We start from the raw sequence: 21,543 nt of genomic DNA, 5'->3' as shown, positions 1-21,543 counted from the left end.
CATTTTAAAAAATAAAGATGTTATTTTTTAAGTTGTTGCTCATTATTACCATTTTCAGGGCCCTGATATTCCCCTCAAAGGAAATTAAATTTGAATTTAGTCTATAAAAACAGTTCATTTTTGTGTTTTTTATATGACAAACATTAGGGATTTTCCTCTTAAACTGGCATTGAAATGGTTAAAAATGTTACATGTTACAGTATCATTTAGCAGATGCTTTTATCAAATCTGGGACAGGTGTTCCTGGCATTATGGACCTTGCCCAAGGGTCCACACTGGACACTTAATGTCTGAATCCAAACTTAAGTATTCAAGTAGGGGGCCCTTAACTAAGTATGTTCATGTATTTAGAAAACAGTTGATGTGGCATCATTTAAACTTTTTTGTCCAGCTGACATCATAACAAGTCTACTTTCTCCAAGTCAGAGAAAACACAAACACACCTCTGGTTAAGAAAAGATTTACTCCTGAATGAACCCTAAACTGGCCTAAACCAGCCTAGGTGTTCTGAGCATGCTCCACAGTTCAACACCAGCCTTTGACCTGGAAGTCAATGAGCATCAACCCTTCAAGCCCTAAGCTATTTTTCAACAACTTTGTCTCGCTTATTGTCTTAAAATAAGACAATAAGACTTATTGCCTTAAAAAGCTTGTATAACATCAATCCTGTGGGGCACAGGAAAGAAACATCCTTTATTCAGGACCATCTGGTCTTTAAGATGTGTGTTCTACAGAAATGTCACTGGAATCTTTAAAAAGTTACAGGGCTGAAGACAAAAGAAAAACTAAACAGAAATAAAAAAATGTACTTGCTCTATTTGTGCCAAAATTCTAAGCAGTTCCTGTCTGCAGTGACACCCAGGGCCACATCACAGCCTCTCTGTCTCTTTCTCTCCATTATGAGCTTTTCATTCTGTCTCCACAAAGATTTGTGCAGAAAGAGTTGTGAAGTTTGACAAAGCATGGCTGGACAACGGAACAGCCTGCCACTGGTTGTCAAAGCACTGTCACAAAGCATTCCGGGATACAAATTGGCTGATGGCATTAGCTGTTAGCGGCAGAAACAATCAAAAATGGATTATAAAACGGATAAAAATATGTTCAATTAAAGATATACTGAAGTGAATTTAATCTTTAAGGACCTTGCAGAGCCACTGAAGTTCCAGGCATGTTAGAAAAGCTTTTGTTAGGGATTCAAAGGCATGGATAGCGCCATTAGAACGGCACTATGGTTAGCTTCAGGTGGACTAAGGTGTAAGAGGCTATGATTTATGGTCCAAAAGTAATTACACATTTTATAGCTTGCGTCACTTTTTTTCGCGTGCAACAACAGTCTCAGAGAGTTAATAGCCACAAGCAAGTCATAATGACGTCTTCCTTTGGCTATCATGAGGGATAGCACAGATCATATCACTACAAAAAGCAAAGTATGCATATGTATGAAATACCAGTTTACCACTTGCCAACCTGGATCAACAGTAACTAGCTAAAAGGGGAAACGTCACCACAGAGGCAGACAAACTTGCATCGATAAAAAGATAAATCCCTATACCTGAAGACTGAGACAGAAGCCATGGTCAAATTATATAGCCTATACAAGCTATAGCTATAGCTTGGCTTAACTGTGCAAAGCAATCACTGTCATCAGGGTTGATTTTAAGATTCACTTACCCTGATCACCTCTGGAGACTGCTGGATGAGGAGTGTGGAACCAATGTCTCTCCCAGCACCTGGATCCTCCACAGCAATGGCAGTGTCTCTTGTGCCTACCACAACTAAGCTGGCAACAGGGATTGGAGCTTCAGGTGCAGCCACAGGTGCAGGTTCAGTAGAATGTGTGGATGGATGCAAGCTTGCAGGTGCAGCTGAGAATTTGGGATCAAGGCCACCTGAAGAGGCCTCTGTAAGTCTGTCTGCAGCCTCAGCTGCAGGCTCAGGTTTGGGTGTAGGCAGAGATTTAGGTGCAACATCCAAAGTAATTGTGGTATTACGCAAATCCTCTGAAGTTGCAGGTGCATGTGTAGAAGCAGGTGCAGCTGCATTGGTCTGAGACTGCTTTGGTGGGATAGCTGGAGCTGCAACTGTGTGCATAGATGGAGCAGCTGCTGGGATTGTGCTCTCTGAAGGGGTGTCAGCCCTCCCAGTTGTAGCCAGTGTATCCTGCAGGAGCCTCATCATATCACGCTCCTTGCCACTGTTCCTCTCAGCACTCCCTGTGCTCCCCGCCCCAGAATCCACCAGCTCCTGGGCAAAACTCTCAATACTCTCCAGGATCCTCATAAGCAGGGCACCATCTTCCTCCTCACCCACGCCAGCTTCATTGTTCTGTCCCTGGGCAGGAATCTGAGGGGTTCTGGAGCTAGGGCCATTCATCGTTAGGTTACTTTCCGGCTTGTGAGCTTGGAACTGGGGCATTTTATTATGAGAGAGAGCTTCACCTAGAGTAATTCCCTGGCCGCTGTCTCTCTTTCTGGTTTTAGCCGGAAGTGGAGGCTCAGACTTTCTGGGGTGGCTCATACTCTGTGACAGATTCTCCAAGTCCATCAGCAACTTGTCGATGTCTTCATTCTTGTGGGAAACAGTTTTGGGTGCCGAGATTGTCAGTGATGGTGAGGATGACCAAGCTGAGCTGTAGCCAGTGCTTGTAGGCAAAGTATTTAATGTGTTTTGGAGTGTTTGTGGATGGGACAGGCTCAGAGTTGTCCCATTTGTGTTCACCCCTCTGGTGAGAGTGTATTCTGTTGACTTGTCTATGTCTGCTTCCTCCTCCTCTATGTAAAGAGCCTCCATCGGGGATGGCGAAGGAGTCTGCGAGTATGGCGGAGTTGGAGAGGTTCGAAGAGGTGATGGACTATGTGTTGGAGAGATATTGGATGGCGTGCATGTAATGGATGGAGGAGAGAGTGTATGTTGTGTGATCGAATGTGAATGTTGTAGTCCGTTGGTGAGTGGACTCGCTCTGGACGGGGAGCTTTGGATTGGTTTGGTTTGGATGGAGTCTGATAGCAAAGATGATGAAGAGGACATAGAGGAGGGAGTAAAAGAGGCAGAATGAGAAACAGTCTTTGTACTTGGAGGGGACTGCACCACATCCTCGTAGCGAGGAGGTTGCTCATTGCCAAACATTGGGGAGTACGGTCCTTGCTGGATGGAGTGAAGGGTATTGACCAGCTCAGCCAGATCACTGTGCCCACTGAGACCACCACTTCCAGGTGGGCTCTGACCTCCCTGTCCACCGCTACCTAAACTTCCGATCCCCTCCAGCTCCAGAGGTAGTCTTTTCAAATAGGTGCTGAGTCGGGTCATCACCGCCCGATAGACACTGTCTGGACTGTCTCCTCCGTCCTCCGACCCTCCACCTGCTTTGCGTTTGATGCATTGCTTTATGATATCGGTGCATTTCTTTAGGTCTTCAGAACATTTCAGGAGGATGTCAAGGCAGGCTCGAATGTCCTCCCCGCCTGCTCCCCCGGTGCCTGCCTCCCCTCGCGTCTTCTCCAACAAACGGGCGAACAGATTCTCCTCTCCAAGGGCGTTGCGGTATAGAGAGGCCACAGTGTTCAAGCTTTGATCCAAAGAACCAATGCTCGATATGCTCCCTGTTGACCCGCCTCCCATTTTGGTGATAGCTGACAAAGTGCTTGTGCTGCTTTTAAGCTTTGTCTCCTCCAGAACAGCCGCCTTCCCTGGTACAAACGGCGGCAGGTTCTCGTCATTCGAAGATGTCATGCCATTCGTCATGCCATTCGTCATTCCATTTGAGCTGAAATGCCCATAGATGATCTCTAAGTCTGTGGAACGACGGCTGAACGAGTCAGGACGGACCTTTCTACCTTTCCGTAAGGTGACATGGCTTGAAGAGGAGAGGCGAAGCTTGTCAAAGGAAAACTCTTTGAGTTTGCCACTGGCAAGGTTGATAGCCTCCTCTGTGATGTCCTTCAAACTAGTAGAGGAGCTCAAGTTCCCAGTGGAGTTGCCACTACAAGTAGTCTTTTTACCACGCCACGTTGGGCTGTCCTCCCCGAGAGATAAATTGCCGCTACTGCCTGCCCTCTCAAGACCATTATAACTTGCATCCATAGTAATCTTACTATGCTGAGCGAGAATGTTGTGAGAGTGTATTTGCAAACTGGTTGGATCAGGATATGGAGTTTCAGGAGCAACAAGCAGCTCAGAGCAGGTGCCTCGGTGTGCAACGGTGCAGTCTATTCCCTGGGACAGGGCCCCGCATGGCCCCGAGCAGTAGTGGACTGCATGCGAGTGAGTGCGCCGGTCAACTACCACACTGTTGTAGCAGCTCACACTGCTCACAACTACACGATAGGCTGCTGCCATGGTGAGAAATTTCCTTTAGGGCATAGAAAGGTGAGAAAAAAAATCCAACTGAAACAAAAGAAAGCAAAAAAATTATCTTGGATGTGAAAAAAAAAACTCCTCAGAATTCAAAATTTAAAGGGTTCCCTTCTCGTGTGGAAACAGAAAATAATTCCTTTTCGAGATCTGCAGGCTTCTGAATAACAGATGTAAGGTTCCTCCTCTCTCCACAGGATCCCTCTGCCTTTCCTCTCTAGCAGCAGTTCATTAGCCGCTAATAACAACCATGGAGCTTGGCAACAGCAGATATCCAGCTGGGGTGTCACCCATCCTTCCAAAGCAGCAGCCCTGGGGGCCTAATCCACGGCCAGCGAGGTCTTAACATTGCCCCAGAAGAGGCTCATCCCTTTCTGCAGGAAGAACCCCCTCTATCGGAGTCCCGATGCCAGAGTCCCGATGCCAGAGTCCCGATGGAGCCAAGAAGGGTTGCTCACTCCAGCACAGCTGCAGAATAGTGGGGGACTGACCACAGATGGCCGACTGCCTCTTCTGCTTGTGTGTCACTCCCGGACTCTTTCTCGCCCCTTCCGCCTCCCGCTGTCAGCCATGTGTCAGAAGAAGAGTGTGTTTCTGACAGGAGGACACCACCTGCGAGTCAGCAGAAAGGGGAGGGAAGAGAGAGAGTGAGAAAGAGAGGAAAGAGAAAGAGAAAGTCAGTCATTTAGACAGTTATCAAGATCACTGTGAATGTGCAGACATGAGTAACACATTCTTAATCTATCATTCAGATAACGGCTGATTTAAGGGATAATAACCACAAAACAAGCTACAAAGCTACACTCAACTTCCTCCCACATCAACCTCAACACTCACAAGCTGAGTGGAAAAAAAGATGTGGCTCACTCTTTTGTCACAGTAGAGCTTCAAAGAGTTTTCCCACAGAGAAAATCACGACTAAGTAAAAGGGAGGCGGCTGTCGAAGAGGAAAACACCTGTTGCTTTTGAGTTTCCATTCCAATCTCTGTGCCTCTGCATCAGCGTGAAGCCTTCATTTTAAAGGCCATAAGATGTATTTCTGGTTTTTTATTTACTTCCATTTATTCAACTCCATATGTGCGTACACATCCCATATGTAAAAGTGTGCAACAGTATAAAACACAGGAAAGGCATTAAGACAAAAGTTAGCATACGTTTCAAGACATTGTATTGCAAAGCTTAGCATTAATTCTGCACTGTGCATAATGCAAACCAGGACTACAGCTTATAAAGTGAGTCCTAAGCCCTATTCACTTTTTAGAATAAACTTGCTGAAACTTTCAAGGTGAATTTTTTCCCCTCTGCTGTCAGACTAATGAACAGTACTCTGGCCCTCTCCCCACAGACTCTAATTGAACCCAAGATTTAGAAGACAAAAATAAAGGAAACAGACTTAATGCATCACATCAAAGTACAGTTAGTATACCTGCTCATCTGTACAGTTTCTCCTTTTGCACCTTTGCACACAGGCATTCCCCATAAACAAGTGAAAGAGAGTTGGTGATGTTCAAATTGGGTACATTCAGTGCCCCATCATGAAAAAGTGAAAACTGAATTTTAGACTGTTTGGTTTCAACATTAAACATTTTGTTTGGAGGAAACCAGGCACATCCCAACAGTGAAGCATGGTGGTGGCAGCATCATGCCGTGGGGGTGTTTTTCAGCAGCAGAGACTGGGAGACTGGTCAGGGTTGTGGGAAAGCTGTTCCACAGCACAGATGTGGTATTGAGTGTAGATTAATGAGAGAAAAAATGATTTCTTTCAATCGTGGCATCAGGCTGCAACACAACAAAATCTTTAAAAGTGAAGGTCTGAAAACTTTCTGAATGTATATTCCATTATTTTTTAGTTATTTTAATCACTGGATGTCAGATTTTCTTTGTTGGATTGAAAACATCCCCAGCCCACTGGTTCACATTAGGGACATCTTTCTAAAAGAGTCTGACATGATGGTAAACACATGTAGCAAATCTGCAAGCAAGAGCGATCTGTAGAGTTTTAAAGGCTGTTTAGAGTGGTTGAAATGTGGAGAAATGTAAGCACACAATTCTTTTAATTATTCTTACCATCATTTGATTCTGCAGAATCCTCTAGATGGATTTGTTTTTCTCTTTATTTCTCTGCAACACGACAGGGCTAGCACATTCCTGAAAGCTGTGCCCTCCCACACATGTATGCCCATGTGTGCTCTGTATTCATGCATATACATTAACCATAATACTGCAGTAAGACAGAGCAACTATACAACCACACATGCAATCTCATCTCAAGCTAACTACACAAATAGACTGCAGGCTGTAATTCAAACTTGCAGGATATTTGAATTTCAAAAATCCGCAACTTGTTATGTGCAAAAAGAAAGTAAACAGCCTCCAAACACCCAAGGCCTTTCCTTAATGAAATTTACGACTAATTTTTTTAAGCCTACGCTCCAACACCCAAACATTAAGATGCAATTTAAGTTAAGAACTGCATCGCTGTGGGATGCAGAGTTTTCTGACAAACCACAGGAAGAAAGAACAACACAGAAAGGTTATTACAACTTAGTCTGAGAGAGCAGACACATGATACTCCATCTGTTCTCAGGGGAATTAAGCATGAAGCCAGAGTTTTCAACTTTAAAGTGTGAAAAAGAGCAGGAGGAAGAATGATTGGTGGGTTTGTGGGAGGGGAGAGCGGCTGGCAGGGTGAGGGTGGGGGTATGTGGCACCTGGAAAAACAACTATTAAGGAGCTGTATGGAAAAAACAGGCGGCCACCTCATCTTACTGTCTATCTTTTCCCTCCCTTCTCTCACAAACACAACAGCTGGATGCTGCTGAATCAGACACAGAGCAGGAAATTACACTTCCTGGCAAGCTGTACTTGAAATCTGGACGGACGGCTAGAAATAGGCTCTTATAGGACAGTAATTGCACACATGTCTGCGCATACTCTTTTGTCCCTCGACACTTTACATCTGTGTCTATATCCTGGTGAACGACAGCTTCCCAACATATGTAAACAGATGCCACTGGTGTTTATCACAACCTCCGCGCTCATGCATGTGCACACGCCCACACATGAACGCCTGCACATGCCAGAACTAGTGAGCACACAAACACAGTCTCGGATGCTTTTTAAAGCTTTGCTGTGATCCTGCCGTGGCCAAGTGACACCCATTTTTTTCTGGACATATTTAGTCCTAAAAAAGCAGTAGGATTCAGGGAGATATAAGCTTTCTGTTTGACGTCAGTGAGCCAGAGCTTACAGCTGAGACCAAGAATGCTACTGGACACGAGAAATATAGGTGAACTTATACAATCTTCCAAGACAACAAGGAGAAAACACAAAAAAACAGCTGGATTTTATTATTATTATTATCACTTATTGAAAGAGTTGATTCTTTCTGCAGCTCCCGGTCCAGCCATCCCAAGGTGTTGTAGGACTACCTGGATCAGGGTTGCCAGGTCTGCATTTTTCCAGCAGAACTGGGCTACTTTTCAAGTACTGCCGTGGGTACATTTTTTGTCCGTGGGTTGAGTGGACACACAGCGAACCCATGTTTGATGTCTTGTGTATGTGTATTTAATATCCAAAGCAGAATGAACTACTTTATTTACCCTCAAATACAACTAAATCAACCAGCAGAGAAGCAGGAAAAGATAGAACATGGCACATAACCAAGGATCCGCTGTGCCACACTGGCACACACATACAGGAGCAGCACACCTGCATGCACACAAGCAATAGGTTTTAATGGCTTATGTTTAATTTCAGCCTTGGTCTTGGTTATCAGCCACTGGGCTAGATTTGTCACCCAGACCTGGCAACCCTGACCTGGATGAAAAAACCAGTGAAACAAGGTTTCCCACTGATGTCCTTGCTTGTTCTACATTATTGGGAGTTGTGGAAGCCAGAAAAGCTAAGCCCCCCAGGACCAATTTGGAAAAAAATTAAATACCAATTTCAATGGTTTTCATTGACAAAATCCCCAAATAATAGGCCTGCATGCACTGGTTCTGCCAAAATATCCAAGTTAAAACTACATTGGCGTAGAACCAGTCTGAAAAAAAAAATTGACTTGTAAATTTGCATGAACCAAAACTTAAAACTTTTGAAATTATAAAGTCCATAATGCCGATGATGTGGAAGAAAATTAATCACATTACACTCCCTCCTGAGAATGATCAATGAGGAAATACTTCTGGGTTATTTTATTCTAGAATCAATGCATTGAGATTCTGTAAACTGTGGTTATCCAACCACTATTTTCAGTTTGATTTCTTGTACATTTTTTACTTAAGAGTATTGCACATTTGTGGCTCTAAAAACTTGAAAACTTGGGCGCTGATAACGCCAAATTCTTGACTTTCTAAACTCTGAAATATCAAGTTTGCATGTAAATCTAGAACTTTTTAAACTCAAAAATTCTGAGTTTGGTGTCTTGTAAAAATAAGAGTCTGTCACCTCATTTTGTTCCCCTAAAAATGTTCAACTTTTTTTCTAAAAAATTAAAGGGGTATTTTGGGATTTTTGAAGTTGGGTCGTATGAGGTACTTCGATATAGTGGCATTAGCCTCCTAAAACGTTCCCATCTATAACCATTATGCCGCGGATCTCTCAGAGCTCTTCATAACCACAGACTATAGTAGAGACTAATTCCACTACTATAGCCAAGTGCCTCATACGACAAAACTTCAAAAATCCCAAAATATCCCTTTTATGGATCCTCTTTATTTTAATCTTTTAGGCTGGCCCAAATACACCATTGCACTTTATGTTTTTGATCATGATTTTAAAGTAATATATGCACCTCTAATAATGGCAACTAAAGCCCTGTCTCCCACCTGCTGCTGCAGCACCTAACATTCGCAGCACGGGTGTTTTTTTCCCCAAATAACTGCAGAATGGCACAGCGTCTCTGCTAATCCACAATAAGGGGAACATTAAAGCTTAGTTTTATTGCATTACGCACTTTTTGTGCAGCTTTAACAAAGTCTCACACAGCCCACCTGCCATGTTCAAACATGTTTACGCAGCACCGGTGACTACAGCTGACAAAACAGCGATTAAACGCTGAATTCTCAGTGAATGATTCTAACATCTTGTGACACTTTTCCTGTATTTTCCTGTTAAATATGAGCACAGAGAAGTGCTTTAAAGAGAGCTTACGTATCCCGAATGATAACACGGTGCAACACTTGAGGATTTTAGTGAAAAACTGTACATATTTATGAATTTTTTTTATGGAACCAGTTTTGAACCAGAACACCCAAAAAGTCTTCTGAAAGGTATCAAGGACAATTGGAGCAACGGTGTGGGGTGCAAATCCGCACAGACAGACAGACAGGCTGCCAATTATAGCAGTAAGACGAACAGGCAGGAAGCCCCTGAGATCTTTGGCGCCCCCCTTAGGTGTGCCAAACCCCAGGTTGGGAACAACTGTGTTAGATCCTGCCCTAAGGAGCTTATAGCCCTTCTATAGTGTGTAGCCCTGGTTAGAATCTAACGTGTGGTGATGTGGTTCATGTACATTGAAGTCTTTTTAAACATGAAAATTTTGATTTTTTTCTTGAAATTAAAAGATCCTGATTATTTTATACTTTTTTAGAGAGGTGCTTATATGGTGTCATAAAAACGAATAGTAAATACATAAATATTTTGGTGGGTCCTGAGGTGCTTAGCTTTTCTTCAAAACAATAGAGAGGCCCTAAGGAAAAAGGTATGCTACTATGCCCCAATCAGACATTTTAATCCTAACCTAGTGGTGGAAAGAAAGGATTACATCTTGGTGTATCATCCATCCATTCATCCATCTCTTTTAACAGACTCCATCTACTCGCTTTTCTAGTGTGACAGGATATAAAATCCTGAAAAATAACAGAGGAGTAGAAGTTGCTTGTGTTCTTCCCATCCTCTCCTCCTCTCCCTCTCTTCAATCTCTTCCATCTAAAAAAGTCCTCCCTTCAGCCTGACCTTCACCAGGAAGCACTCAATCACTAGAGGCCACTTCTGTCACAACCTCTAATCCAGCCACCAAAAGTATGCTCGAGCATGTTTGTGTGCAGGAGGAGAAGTGGACTTTGTCAATCTTTCCTCCACACTGATGCATGGCTTCTTCTGCTGTGCATGCATATGTGAGTGTTTGTGTGTCATTGGGTGCAGAGCAAGGGAGCCAGAGGGGGCCCTCGGAAGGGGAAGTGGGTCTTTGTGAAGAAGAAGGGCCCAAACAGGAACCCAAAGCATGCCTCCAGGGAGAGAGGACAGGTCTATACTCGCCCTTTAAGTGCACACGCATAAACACTCACAGCTTGATGCACAACTTTGGAGTTGCTACTCAGATCACACAAAGAGAACTGAGCGCACTGCTATGCCATGCACATACTAAACAGAGAGTCTGTGCAACAACGAGGGATGACAAGTGCTACAAAATGGGGATTCATTTCATTAAAACACATGCAAACAATACGAGGGGTTTTAGAGAAAAGGCAGGCAACTCTAAAGTATTTAGTTTATAGATACAAAGATAAATTATGTATATTTCTGTCATTAATTCCCTCCTAAATCTTCACTCCCTTTCATGTTCCCTCTCCCACGCTGTGATCTTTACAAATGTCCGACAAACTAACTGCAGTTCTGACCCACTTCTCTGCCTCTGACTGTAACCCGTGCATGAATTATTTACACGTACTTCTAACACACTCCACACACACTGAAGAGAGACACACAAATTACAGTTGTATTCCCATAGAAATCGGTCCAATTTATATTCTAGCTGAGTTAGTTTGTCAGCTGTGCATCAATCGTCTCCTCTTCGTCACTTTCTGGCAGAGACACAGAGGTGCAGACAGATTAAAAGACACTCTGGCAGATGGCTCTGATTTCATCAGGCTCTGGACACTTTCAGACTTATTATTTCCTATGTTAGCAATCACTGCAGGCAAGAGTTGGGCTGAGGAATAATGGTGGAAAGGTGGCCCTACTTGCAGTCAGATAATCTAAAATTGGAAGAAGATTGTCTAAAAGATTGTCTTACAGGTGCAAGAGCTGCAACCTGGGGCCTCTCAGTGCAAGAGGAAAAAGAAAGGAGAGAGGCACAAAATACTCCTTAAAATACATCAGGTCTGAATTACAACCTCCTCTTCCTGTGTAAGGTCTGAAGCCTGATTTTTTTCTTCTTCATTGTCTCATTTTTCCCCTCCACGTTTCTCTTCTCCTGCATCAAATCTACACCGTAGCACGCTGGTGTATCTGTGACAGCACTGGCGTTTCCTTAGCACACAGACCTGCGCTTTCGGTTTCCATAAAACAACACAGGTGACAGAATGATGGACTTTAAATCATGACATTGACATTGCACACCTTGCCATGTGACTATTGCACATGTGCACATCACAAGATCATGACTTTTGATTAAACAAAAGCAATATGTGAACATCTGAGTACTGGAATGAGGTGCTGCTGATAACAGGAATACACTCATGCATTCATTTTGCCTTATGTAATTGTTCGTCTGCCTCCAGTGTCATGCTGGTGTATCTGTGACACCACTGGCATCTAATGTAGGGACACACAGACTTGCACCTTTAGTTTCCATAAAACAACACAGATGTAGCAGAATGATGTGCTGTAAGTAAAATGATTAACATTGCATGTCTTTCAAAGTGACTATTGCACATGTGCATATTAGGAGATCATGATGTCTGATAAAACGAAGGCTCATAGTGTTGAGAAACCTACGACTGTTGCACTCCAGTCGCACTGTGATTTAATCATTAATGGAATGTTTTTGCCATCAGTAGACCATATGTGTGGCTATAACATTAACAAGCATGGAATGAGGTGCTGCTGATAGCTGGATTACACTCACGCATTCACTTTGCCCTGTGTAATTGTGCGTCTGCCTCCAGTGTCATGCCGGTGTATCTGTGACAGCACTAGCATCTCCTGTAGCCTGGGACACACAGACTTAAACTTTTAGTTTCTATTAAACAACACAGAGGGAGCAGAAGGATGTGCTGCAAATATGATTCACATTGCCTATCTTGCAGTGTGACCATTGCACATGTGCACATCACTATTCAAAAGGGTGCATTGCTCAGGGGCCTCATAAATGATCAACTTCTTAAACAGTTTGCTTCCATCCTGCTTTATTATAGTTCTGTTATGTTCCATCTGTGGTCCAATCTGCAGCATTTTCTACATCTATGGTTTGAATGAGTGCAAAACAATCCCACATTCTTCCTCAGCTGATTCAGCAGATGAACGTTTCTTTCTTGCTTAACTGCAGCTCATGTGCCAACATAATACATTTGGTTTCAATTGACTTGGTTTCCTGTGCACAAACAAGCAGAATAATCCTTACAGATACAATAGGTCCTCACTCCGAGGTCGGTGCTCGGGCCCTAAATATTTTAGCAAGGAACTGGCATAAAACTCACACTGCCACATTGTGTTGGGGTGGAGTATTGCAGAGCAATGCAGACACATCAAACAAAGGAATAGTCACTACAACCTAAAGAGAGTCTATGTAGAATTAAAAACAGACTCAATACAGCAATGCAAAATTCAAACACTGCTTAGAAAAGTTAAATGACATTTATAACACACCATTGGATTTTACTTTCCCAGACGCAGAGAGCAATCCGTCTAAAGTTTTACAGGCCTGGCCTGCAAAAAAAAAGAAACAAAGACCTGCCAGGTCCCACACAGAGACGAGCAGGGAGCTCCTCTGCACACCAGACGTCTGAACACGAGCCAAAGCACAGGCAAGAGAAGAATCAGAGGGGATAGATGACATATGAGAGGACTAAAGCTCAGTTAAGGAGCTACTTTGTTACATCTAAGGATGAGGAATTTCCTAAAATGAGAGAGGATAACTGACTGACAGCAGAATAGTTGAAAGAGGGCACATCGCTACTACAAAGCTGTCTAAAACTAAATATGAATAGGAGTCTATGTGAGTGGTCTGACTTCATCTCTTTTCAAGGACTAATTCAGACTAAACACAGCTAATTGTGGAAAGCTTGATCAACCTTAGATGGCACTAGTGTCAGGTTTTGACAAGTAGAGCTTTGCTCTGTGGTTCAGTGTGACACAAGCTGCGGTTAAGGGCTGAGTAGGCGTAAGTCTCCAGAAAATAAATGTCAGTCTATGTAATGTCCCCAAAAGACGGCGAAATAAACCGTTGCGCTCGTGTTTGTGTGGGACTCGGAGGTTCTCTCATTATGTCTGCCAAACTTATTGTCTGGATGAGACCCAGGCTGCCGAGAGCACAAATCAGAGCGCTCTGGAGACGCAGGCAAACACACAGCTGCTGGTGATGAAACCATGTCTGCAGGCTTCACAGAGCACGCCCTGCAGTCATAAAATCTCTGGTCGTTGTAGGTCTGAAAAGCAACGAGAGCTGAACAGCTCTCAGCTGCATGCAGGAAGGTTCAGGCCTATAAGGACAGATTTATAAAAGCCACTGAGGAGGCATTCTGAATGTAAACAAAGCCAGGAAAGAGGGGACAAAGAGGGTATTAGTTTAATATTAGTGTACCTGGTATTTATCAAATGTTATGACTGGAGCTAATTAATCTGTTCAATTTTTCCATTGGCTACCAGGCAACCAAGATGAATGGATTTTAAGTGCAGCAGGAAATAGCTGAATTTAAAGGCACATCTGCCTCCACAGACTGAACCAACTGTGTCACATAGTGCTGTGAAAAAGTATTTCCCCCTCCCTGATTTCTTATTTCTTTGCAAATCTTATCACACATACATGTTTCAGATCATCCAACAACTTTAATATTAGACAAAAAATAACCATAGTAAATTCAAAACTCATATTTTAAATTATGATGTTTTTATTAAGGGGAAAAAGCCATCCAAACCTACCTGGTCCAGGGGAAAAAGTAATTGCACCCTGTTCTTAAATCATGATTTAACTTCAATTAAGCTTCAATTTCACTAGCCATACCCAGACATGATAACTGTCAGTCCTGTTGAATCCAGACATCTCCTTAAATAGATCCTGTCTGACAAAGTTAAGTAGGCTAAAAGATCTCAAAAAGCAACACATCACAGCGCCATCAAAAGAAATTCAAGAACAGATAAGAAACAAACCATGGTGAAAGCCATGATCCACAAATGGAGAAAACTCGGGACCAGGGGTATCCTTACCCTGATCGCATGTTTCAGATCTGAGCAATTTTTGATCTGATTAGAATCGGCAATTTGATCCGTTCAGCCCAGCCAATCACAGCAAAAACTGTCCAACAGTCACTTGCAGCATCTGCAACGTGATCGATCTGTGAGGCGGCCATAGCAGGGCTGCGTTTAATACTACCAGTTTGATCTGACATCTCTGAACTAAACATGGATCGTAATATGATGACTTCACTACGGCAACAGAGGAGAAGGCTGCTACATGGAAGCCACAAGCTCTGGACTTTAAGAGAAAAGATACATAACCTTGAGAGAGCTATAAGGCAAAACAGGTCACAGAAAAGGTGATGGAGATACTGGTTTTCCAAAACATGAACCTTTACTTCATATTGAAGTTACAGTAGGTAAAGTTCCAACTGAACTTTAGAAACATCACTGTGATGCCTCAGGTTTTACTGTAACGTCTGGGATTGTTGTTTTAAATCTGTATGATTCATTAATTTCTGATCCTATTTGAGTCAAACTAGTTACACCACTTAAAAGTGGAGTTGGGATGTTTTGAATTAATTCTTTTTTTCAGGTTTTGTCATGACTAAGTCAAGATAATTATAATACCATTACCATCGCCCACAAATGGAGAAAACTTGGAACAGTGGTGAACCTTGCCAGGAGTGGCCAGCCTTCCAAAATGACTCTAAGAACACATCAACGACTCATCCAGGAGGTCACAAAAGAACCCAGAACAATATCTAGAGACCTGCAGGCATCACTTGACTGAGTCAAGGTCTGCGTTTATGATTCAATGATAAAAAGAGACTGGTAAAAAGTTCCAAGGCCAAATCTACTACTGACCAAATCGAACGCAAAGGCTCATCTCACATTTAACTAAAAAAAACATCCTTGCAGTTGTTGCAACCAAGGGTGGAACATCCAGTTATAAGGTTTAGGGGCAATTACTTTTTCACATACAGTCATTGACTTAAGTATTGGCACCCCTGGAATTTTTCCAGAAAAAAACACAATTTCTCCCAGAAATTGCTGCAATTACAAATTTTTTGGTATACATATGTTTATTTCATTTATGTGCATTGGAACAACACAAAAACAGAAGAAAAAAGCCAAAATTGACATAATTTTACACAAATCTCAAAAAACGGGCCAGACAAAACTATCGGCACCCTTTTAAAACTGTGGGTAAATCATTTTATTTCAAGCATGTGATGCTCATTTAAACTTACCTGTGGCAGTAACAGGTGCTAGCAACCCAAGAAATCACACCTGAAGCCGGTTAAAATGTATAACGTTGACTCAACCTTTGTATTTTGTGCCTGTGTGTGTCACATCAAGCATGGAGAAGAGAAAGAAGAGCAGAGAATTGTCTGAGGACTTAAGAAGCAAAATTGCGTAAAAATATGAACAATCTCAAGGCTATGAGACCATCCCTGGAGATCTTGAAATTCCTTTGTTCACTGTGAGTAATATAATTTAAGAAGTTAATAGCCCATGGAACTGTGGCTAATCTCGCTGGACGTGGATGGAAGAGAAAAACTGACAAAAGAAAGCAATGCAGGATAGTTGGAATGGTGGATAAACATCCTCAGTCAACTTCCACACAAATTCAGGCTGTCCTGCAGACTCAGGATGCAAAAATGTCAGCTCGGACCATACGTCATCATCTGAATGAGACGAAGCGCTATGGCAGGATACCAAGGAGAACCCCACTGCTGACAAAGAGACATAAAAAAGCCAGAGTGGAGTTTGCAAAAATGTACCTGAGTAAGCCTCAATCCTTCTGGGAGAACATTTTGTGGGCAGATGAGACTAAGGTAGAGCCTTCTGGAAAAGCACGTCATTCTACTGTTCACAGAAAATGGAATGAGGCCTACAAAGAAAAGAACACAGTACCTACAGTCAAACATGGTGGAGGTTCATAGATGTTTTGGGGTTGTTTTGCTGCCTCTGGCACTGGGTGCCTTGACTGTGTGCAAGGAATCATGAAATCTGGAGACTATCAAAAGATTTTGGGCCGCAATGTAGGGCCTCGTGTCAGAAAGCTGGGTCTGCGTCAGAGGTCATGGGTGTTCCAGCAGGACAATGACCTGAAACATACCTCAAAAAGCACCAAGAAACGGTTGGACACAAAGCGCTGGAGAGTTCTAAAGTGGCCAGCAATGAGTCGGGATCTAAATCCCATTGAACACCTATGAAGAGATCTTAAAATTGCTGTTGCAAGAAGGAACCCTTTAAATCTGAGAGACCTGGAGCAGTTTCTTAAATAAGAGTGGTCCAAAATTCCAGCTAAGAGGTGTAAGAAGCTTGTTGATGGTTATAGGAAGTGATTGCTTTCAGTTATTTTTTTCCCAAGGGTGTCCAACCAAATGTTAAGTTGAGGGTGCCAACAATATTGTCCATTTTTTGAATTATGGAAGAATTCCAGGGGTGTCAATACTTTCGTCCATGACTGTTATGTCCAGGTAGGTTTGGATGGCTTTCTCCCTTAGTACCATCACTATTAAAAAGCCATATTTTTTATTCAATCAGGTTATCTTTGTCGAGTCCTTAAAGTAAAAAAAAGAAACAGGAACACAGTAAATACTTCTTCACAGCACTGTAATTCTCTCCTCCTTTTCTCTAACCGGCCACACGCTCCTACTTTACAGGCTGAGAAGTGCTTCTCCACACTGTTACAGTACCAGCGCTGCACCAGCTGTTCCCCCAGCGCTCCTCACATCTCCAGGGAGAAAGGGTTGTGTGAATTGCTCAGCACCTCATTAGGAATGAGCCAGTAACCCCGAGGACTACAGGACGCACAACACACATCCACACTTCATGTATGTCTCCTCCGGGAAGCAGTTGAGGGCAGAGAAGAGGATGTTTTTGTGCTTCTTTGCAGATGAGGGAAAACAGTGAGTCACGTCTTTTCTTATCCTTAAATGTTTCCTGGTTAAAACTGCTTGGCCTTATAAGGCCTTCTAACAGACAGCCTTGATAGCACTCACACGCACACGCAAACACAGCCGCTCAACTGTAGAGGGCATGAAAAAAAGATGCTGCAAATACAAAACACTGAGGGCCACATGAGACGATGATGAAAGTTGGCATCCTTTCAAAACATCCAAATCTGCAGCGTGCACAGATTTTGCATTCACACAACTGCAGATATGTACACAGTCACACCCACATACTCACAGAGACACATTTGTCCATCCTGCCTTGCCAGAAGCTCGCTATGACCCTGCCTCTGCATTGCTGCTAATTTAAAAAGCACATTTTGGGTGATGTCATGCTTTTGGCTGCGTTCTGCTAATGCAACATGGAGACACAGATCAGACACCAGACACGCACATGCCCACATAACCGCTGGCACAGGAGACAAAGGACACACAAATAAATCTAATATAATGTGCAAAGACAGCTGACCTGGATTCAGCTAACATTCAACAGTTTATTTCTGTTATACCACCTACGATAAAGACCCAAAGGCAACAGCTTACTGTACACCAACCAGAAACCAGCCAGCTCCACACAATCACATACACTCGCATCAGGAGTCTTACCCTAACCAGAGGAAAAGCTTCTGTATTTATATTCAAAATCAATGAGCCCAAACACGAATCAGTGTATTAATAAATGATAAACTAGGAAGCTTATTGGGATTTAAAGGAGTGAATTTTAGCAGCACACAGACAATTCAATTCGATCTCTGAGCTCAACTATTTTCACACTAAAAATCACTGGACTTCATCTATTTTTAAACCTGCAGTCTGAAGCCCCAAATGATGCCAACTCAAATTGCATTATTTAAGCAATTTGTTCAATTTCCCAATGTTCACGAAGAACATACAAAACTTTACAGGCTGTAAAACCCCAAAACTTCTATAACTATAAATAAAGGCATGAAAAGTTCTTCCCGTTTAGGCAGAATGTAGTTAAATATGATAAATGTGACACATTACAAATGAACTACACTATGATACAAAACAAAACACCACAAAAAGATACAACAGGACACAGCATGGTATAACATGACATGACTGTTTTGTCCATCTGAGAGTAAATACAACACAAGCAAAGATCTAACATGACGTCATAATACTACAACATAAAATAATGCCAAATGATATGTCACTGTATGATAATGATAAGGTACAATACAATAGAAAAATCAAAATAAGACATGTGTATCAGTAAACTGGCTGCTGCTGGCTGGAAATAGGAGTTTTTTTGGTGTGCGGACCTTTTTTTCTCCCAAGGGTACAAAACGATACCATATGATAGAATACACCATGGTAATATATGATACAGTATGATATTATACATTATGAAAAGAGAAGATATGGAATAATATGACACCAAAAAATGCCATACAATACAATAAAATATGGTATGATATGAAAAAATTCTATAGCATAGCATAGTGTACCATGCCATGCCAAACTATATGGTACATGACACACTAAAATAATACGATACAGTAAAATTCAGTGCAGTAGGACACCACATAATACCTTTATCATACAAAACATCACGGCCTGTTAAGATACAACATGATATGATACAATTCGATATGATACAATATGGTACAGTCAAGTACTTTTTGCTACAACACAAAACGTTGCAATACGATTTGTTATGCTGTGACACGGTACAGAATGGGAGGGTACAGAGCGATACGATACGATACTAACTACGTTTCTTAAGATAAAATATGAGATGATACGATATGTTGTGATATGGTACAGTATGATATGATACAACGTGAAACAGCTTGTTATGCTTCATTATGACATGTTACATTTTGTTACATTTTGATATGTTTTGATATGATACATATCGAATCGATATGTTTTGATATGATACATTTTGATCCATATGATAAGATACTTTTGGATACGAAACAATACGATATTTCCCATATGATCAACACGACACATTTCAATAGGATATGTTACAATACATGTTGATGCAATACATTTTGATACTAAACGTTTAGACATGATACATTTCAAAATGATGCATTTAGATACAATACGTTTCCATTTACTGAGTGTGATACAAAACATTTAGATACAAAAGTTTCAATCTGATACGTTTCAGTCCAACTCATTTCAATACAACACATTTCAGTATGTTTCAATACGATACGTTTTGTTCGATATGATAGGTTTCCATGTGATACATTTCCATGTGATACAATACGATACGTTTTAAAACAACAGGTTTCAGTATGACGTTTTGGTACAATACATATCAATATGATATATTATGACAGGATACTCTCAATAGGATACGTTTTGACAATTTCGTTTCGATACAATACATTTCAATACGATATGTTTCGATACATTTTAAAACGACAGGTTTCCATATGGCATGTTTAGATATGATCATATAAATACGATACATTTGTATACAATACAATTCGATATGATATGTTTTGATGCAATATATTTTATAAGATACATTTCAATATGACAGGTTAGATAGCATACGATTTGATATAAAACATTTCTATATGACAAGATTGATACGATACATTACGTTCTTTGTGTCTGGATAAAATATGATACATTTCAATATGATACATTACAATTCGATACAACAGGTTTCATATGATAGGTTTCGATACGATACGTTTGATACGATACATTGTGATAATACATACGATAGCATAGCGTAGCATATCATACCATATCATGCTATGCCATACAATATGGTACAAGAGACACTATAATAATACGATACATTACAGTTCAGTACAGTATGATACAGACGGACAAGACACAACACCTTAACCATACAGCACATCATGGTATATTCCTCACAATACAATATTACAATGCCATTTAGCACATGCTTTTGTCCAAAGCGACTTTATTAGATAGACAGGTGTGCATGGCATTAAGGACCTTGCCCAAAGGCCCACAATGGATACTGATTCTGCCTTGACCAGGATTTGAACCCTCTACAATTCCAACATTAGTGGTGTAAACCACTGAACCACAATATTGTAGCATAGCACACCATACCACACCATGCCATACAATACTGAGCATGACACACTACATTAATACTATATAGTAAAACTCAATACGATACAGGAGGACATGATGCAATACCTTTACAATACAATATGTCATGGTATGTTATGAATAGTAGGGTATAATAGGATACGGTGTGATACGATACGACACAAAGGCAAGGCACGACACAAAGTGGTTTTATTTTACCCACATGACACATAATGAACAAGATAAACGGCAATGGAAGGATAATATATAGAATTAATATAACATAACAACAGAGCAGAACACCTGCTGCTCCCAATTCTTTCTATTCTATTATTACAACTTTCCCTTTTGTAAGACTTTCCTGTTTATTAGATTTTCCAGCTTTATGTACATTATTTGCATTTGGTGTATTCCAGTTTGGGTTTATCAGAACTACAACAGTGCAAAAATTGCACTTAGAAAATAAAAACAATAGTCAAACATTAATAACTGTGTTGTGTTTTTAGCTGACCTTCAACCCAAAAATAGAGCCAGAACCAGGCCCATTGCTGGTAAGAGCTGAGAGAGATTTTCTATGAAAAAGTTTCTAGAATCAGAATTCCCCTAGATACCAGAGCTTTTAAACATAACAGGCATTATTCAAAGAGTGACATCCACATAAGAAAGCCTCCCTCATAAAACTCCTTCACAGAGACAACTGCAACATCAGCAGCAAGGTGAGAAGACGAGCATCAGCACTGCCACCAGTTTAGTCTACATGAGTGGTAATATGTGTTTAGCTGGCAGGTGCTGCATGACAGCAATGACAGCATGTTTGTACACAAAACACCCACACAGAGAAACACCCACAGAGACTGCTGACCATGGGTGACACATATGAGGGAGGAGGAAACGATGAGGCAGGCACTTTAATGACAGGGTGCTACTACAACATAGCTTTTAGTCTTCCATTCACTTTCTTTTACCAAATCTAACCATCTGCTTTATACTACTATACAGAACCAGTCCTGTTCAGGATGGAACACTGTACCAAATGTGAAAAATTACT

The 21,543-nt window shown here is 41.6% G+C and overlaps 1 protein-coding gene across 4 annotated transcripts in view; it reads right to left on the bottom strand.

Moving 5' to 3' along the window:
• ppp2r3a (protein phosphatase 2, regulatory subunit B'', alpha) overlaps positions 1-21,543 on the bottom strand; it is a 98,925-nt gene that overhangs the window by 34,228 nt on the left and 43,154 nt on the right. For all 4 annotated transcript variants that reach the window (XM_041812374.1, XM_041812372.1, XM_041812373.1 and 1 more), the window contains one exon: positions 1,672-4,962. In XM_041812374.1, coding sequence (XP_041668308.1) covers positions 1,672-4,335 — 2,664 coding nt within the window. In that variant the 5' untranslated portion in view covers positions 4,336-4,962. The remainder of the gene's footprint in view (positions 1-1,671; positions 4,963-21,543) is intronic.

The sequence above is a fragment of the Cheilinus undulatus genome, linkage group 18, assembly GCF_018320785.1.
Source record: "Cheilinus undulatus linkage group 18, ASM1832078v1, whole genome shotgun sequence".
In the NCBI taxonomy this organism is placed as follows: Eukaryota; Metazoa; Chordata; class Actinopteri; order Labriformes; family Labridae; genus Cheilinus; species Cheilinus undulatus.
Note: the sequence above shows the minus strand (reverse complement) of the source record. Positions and strands in the feature narration are given on the sequence as shown.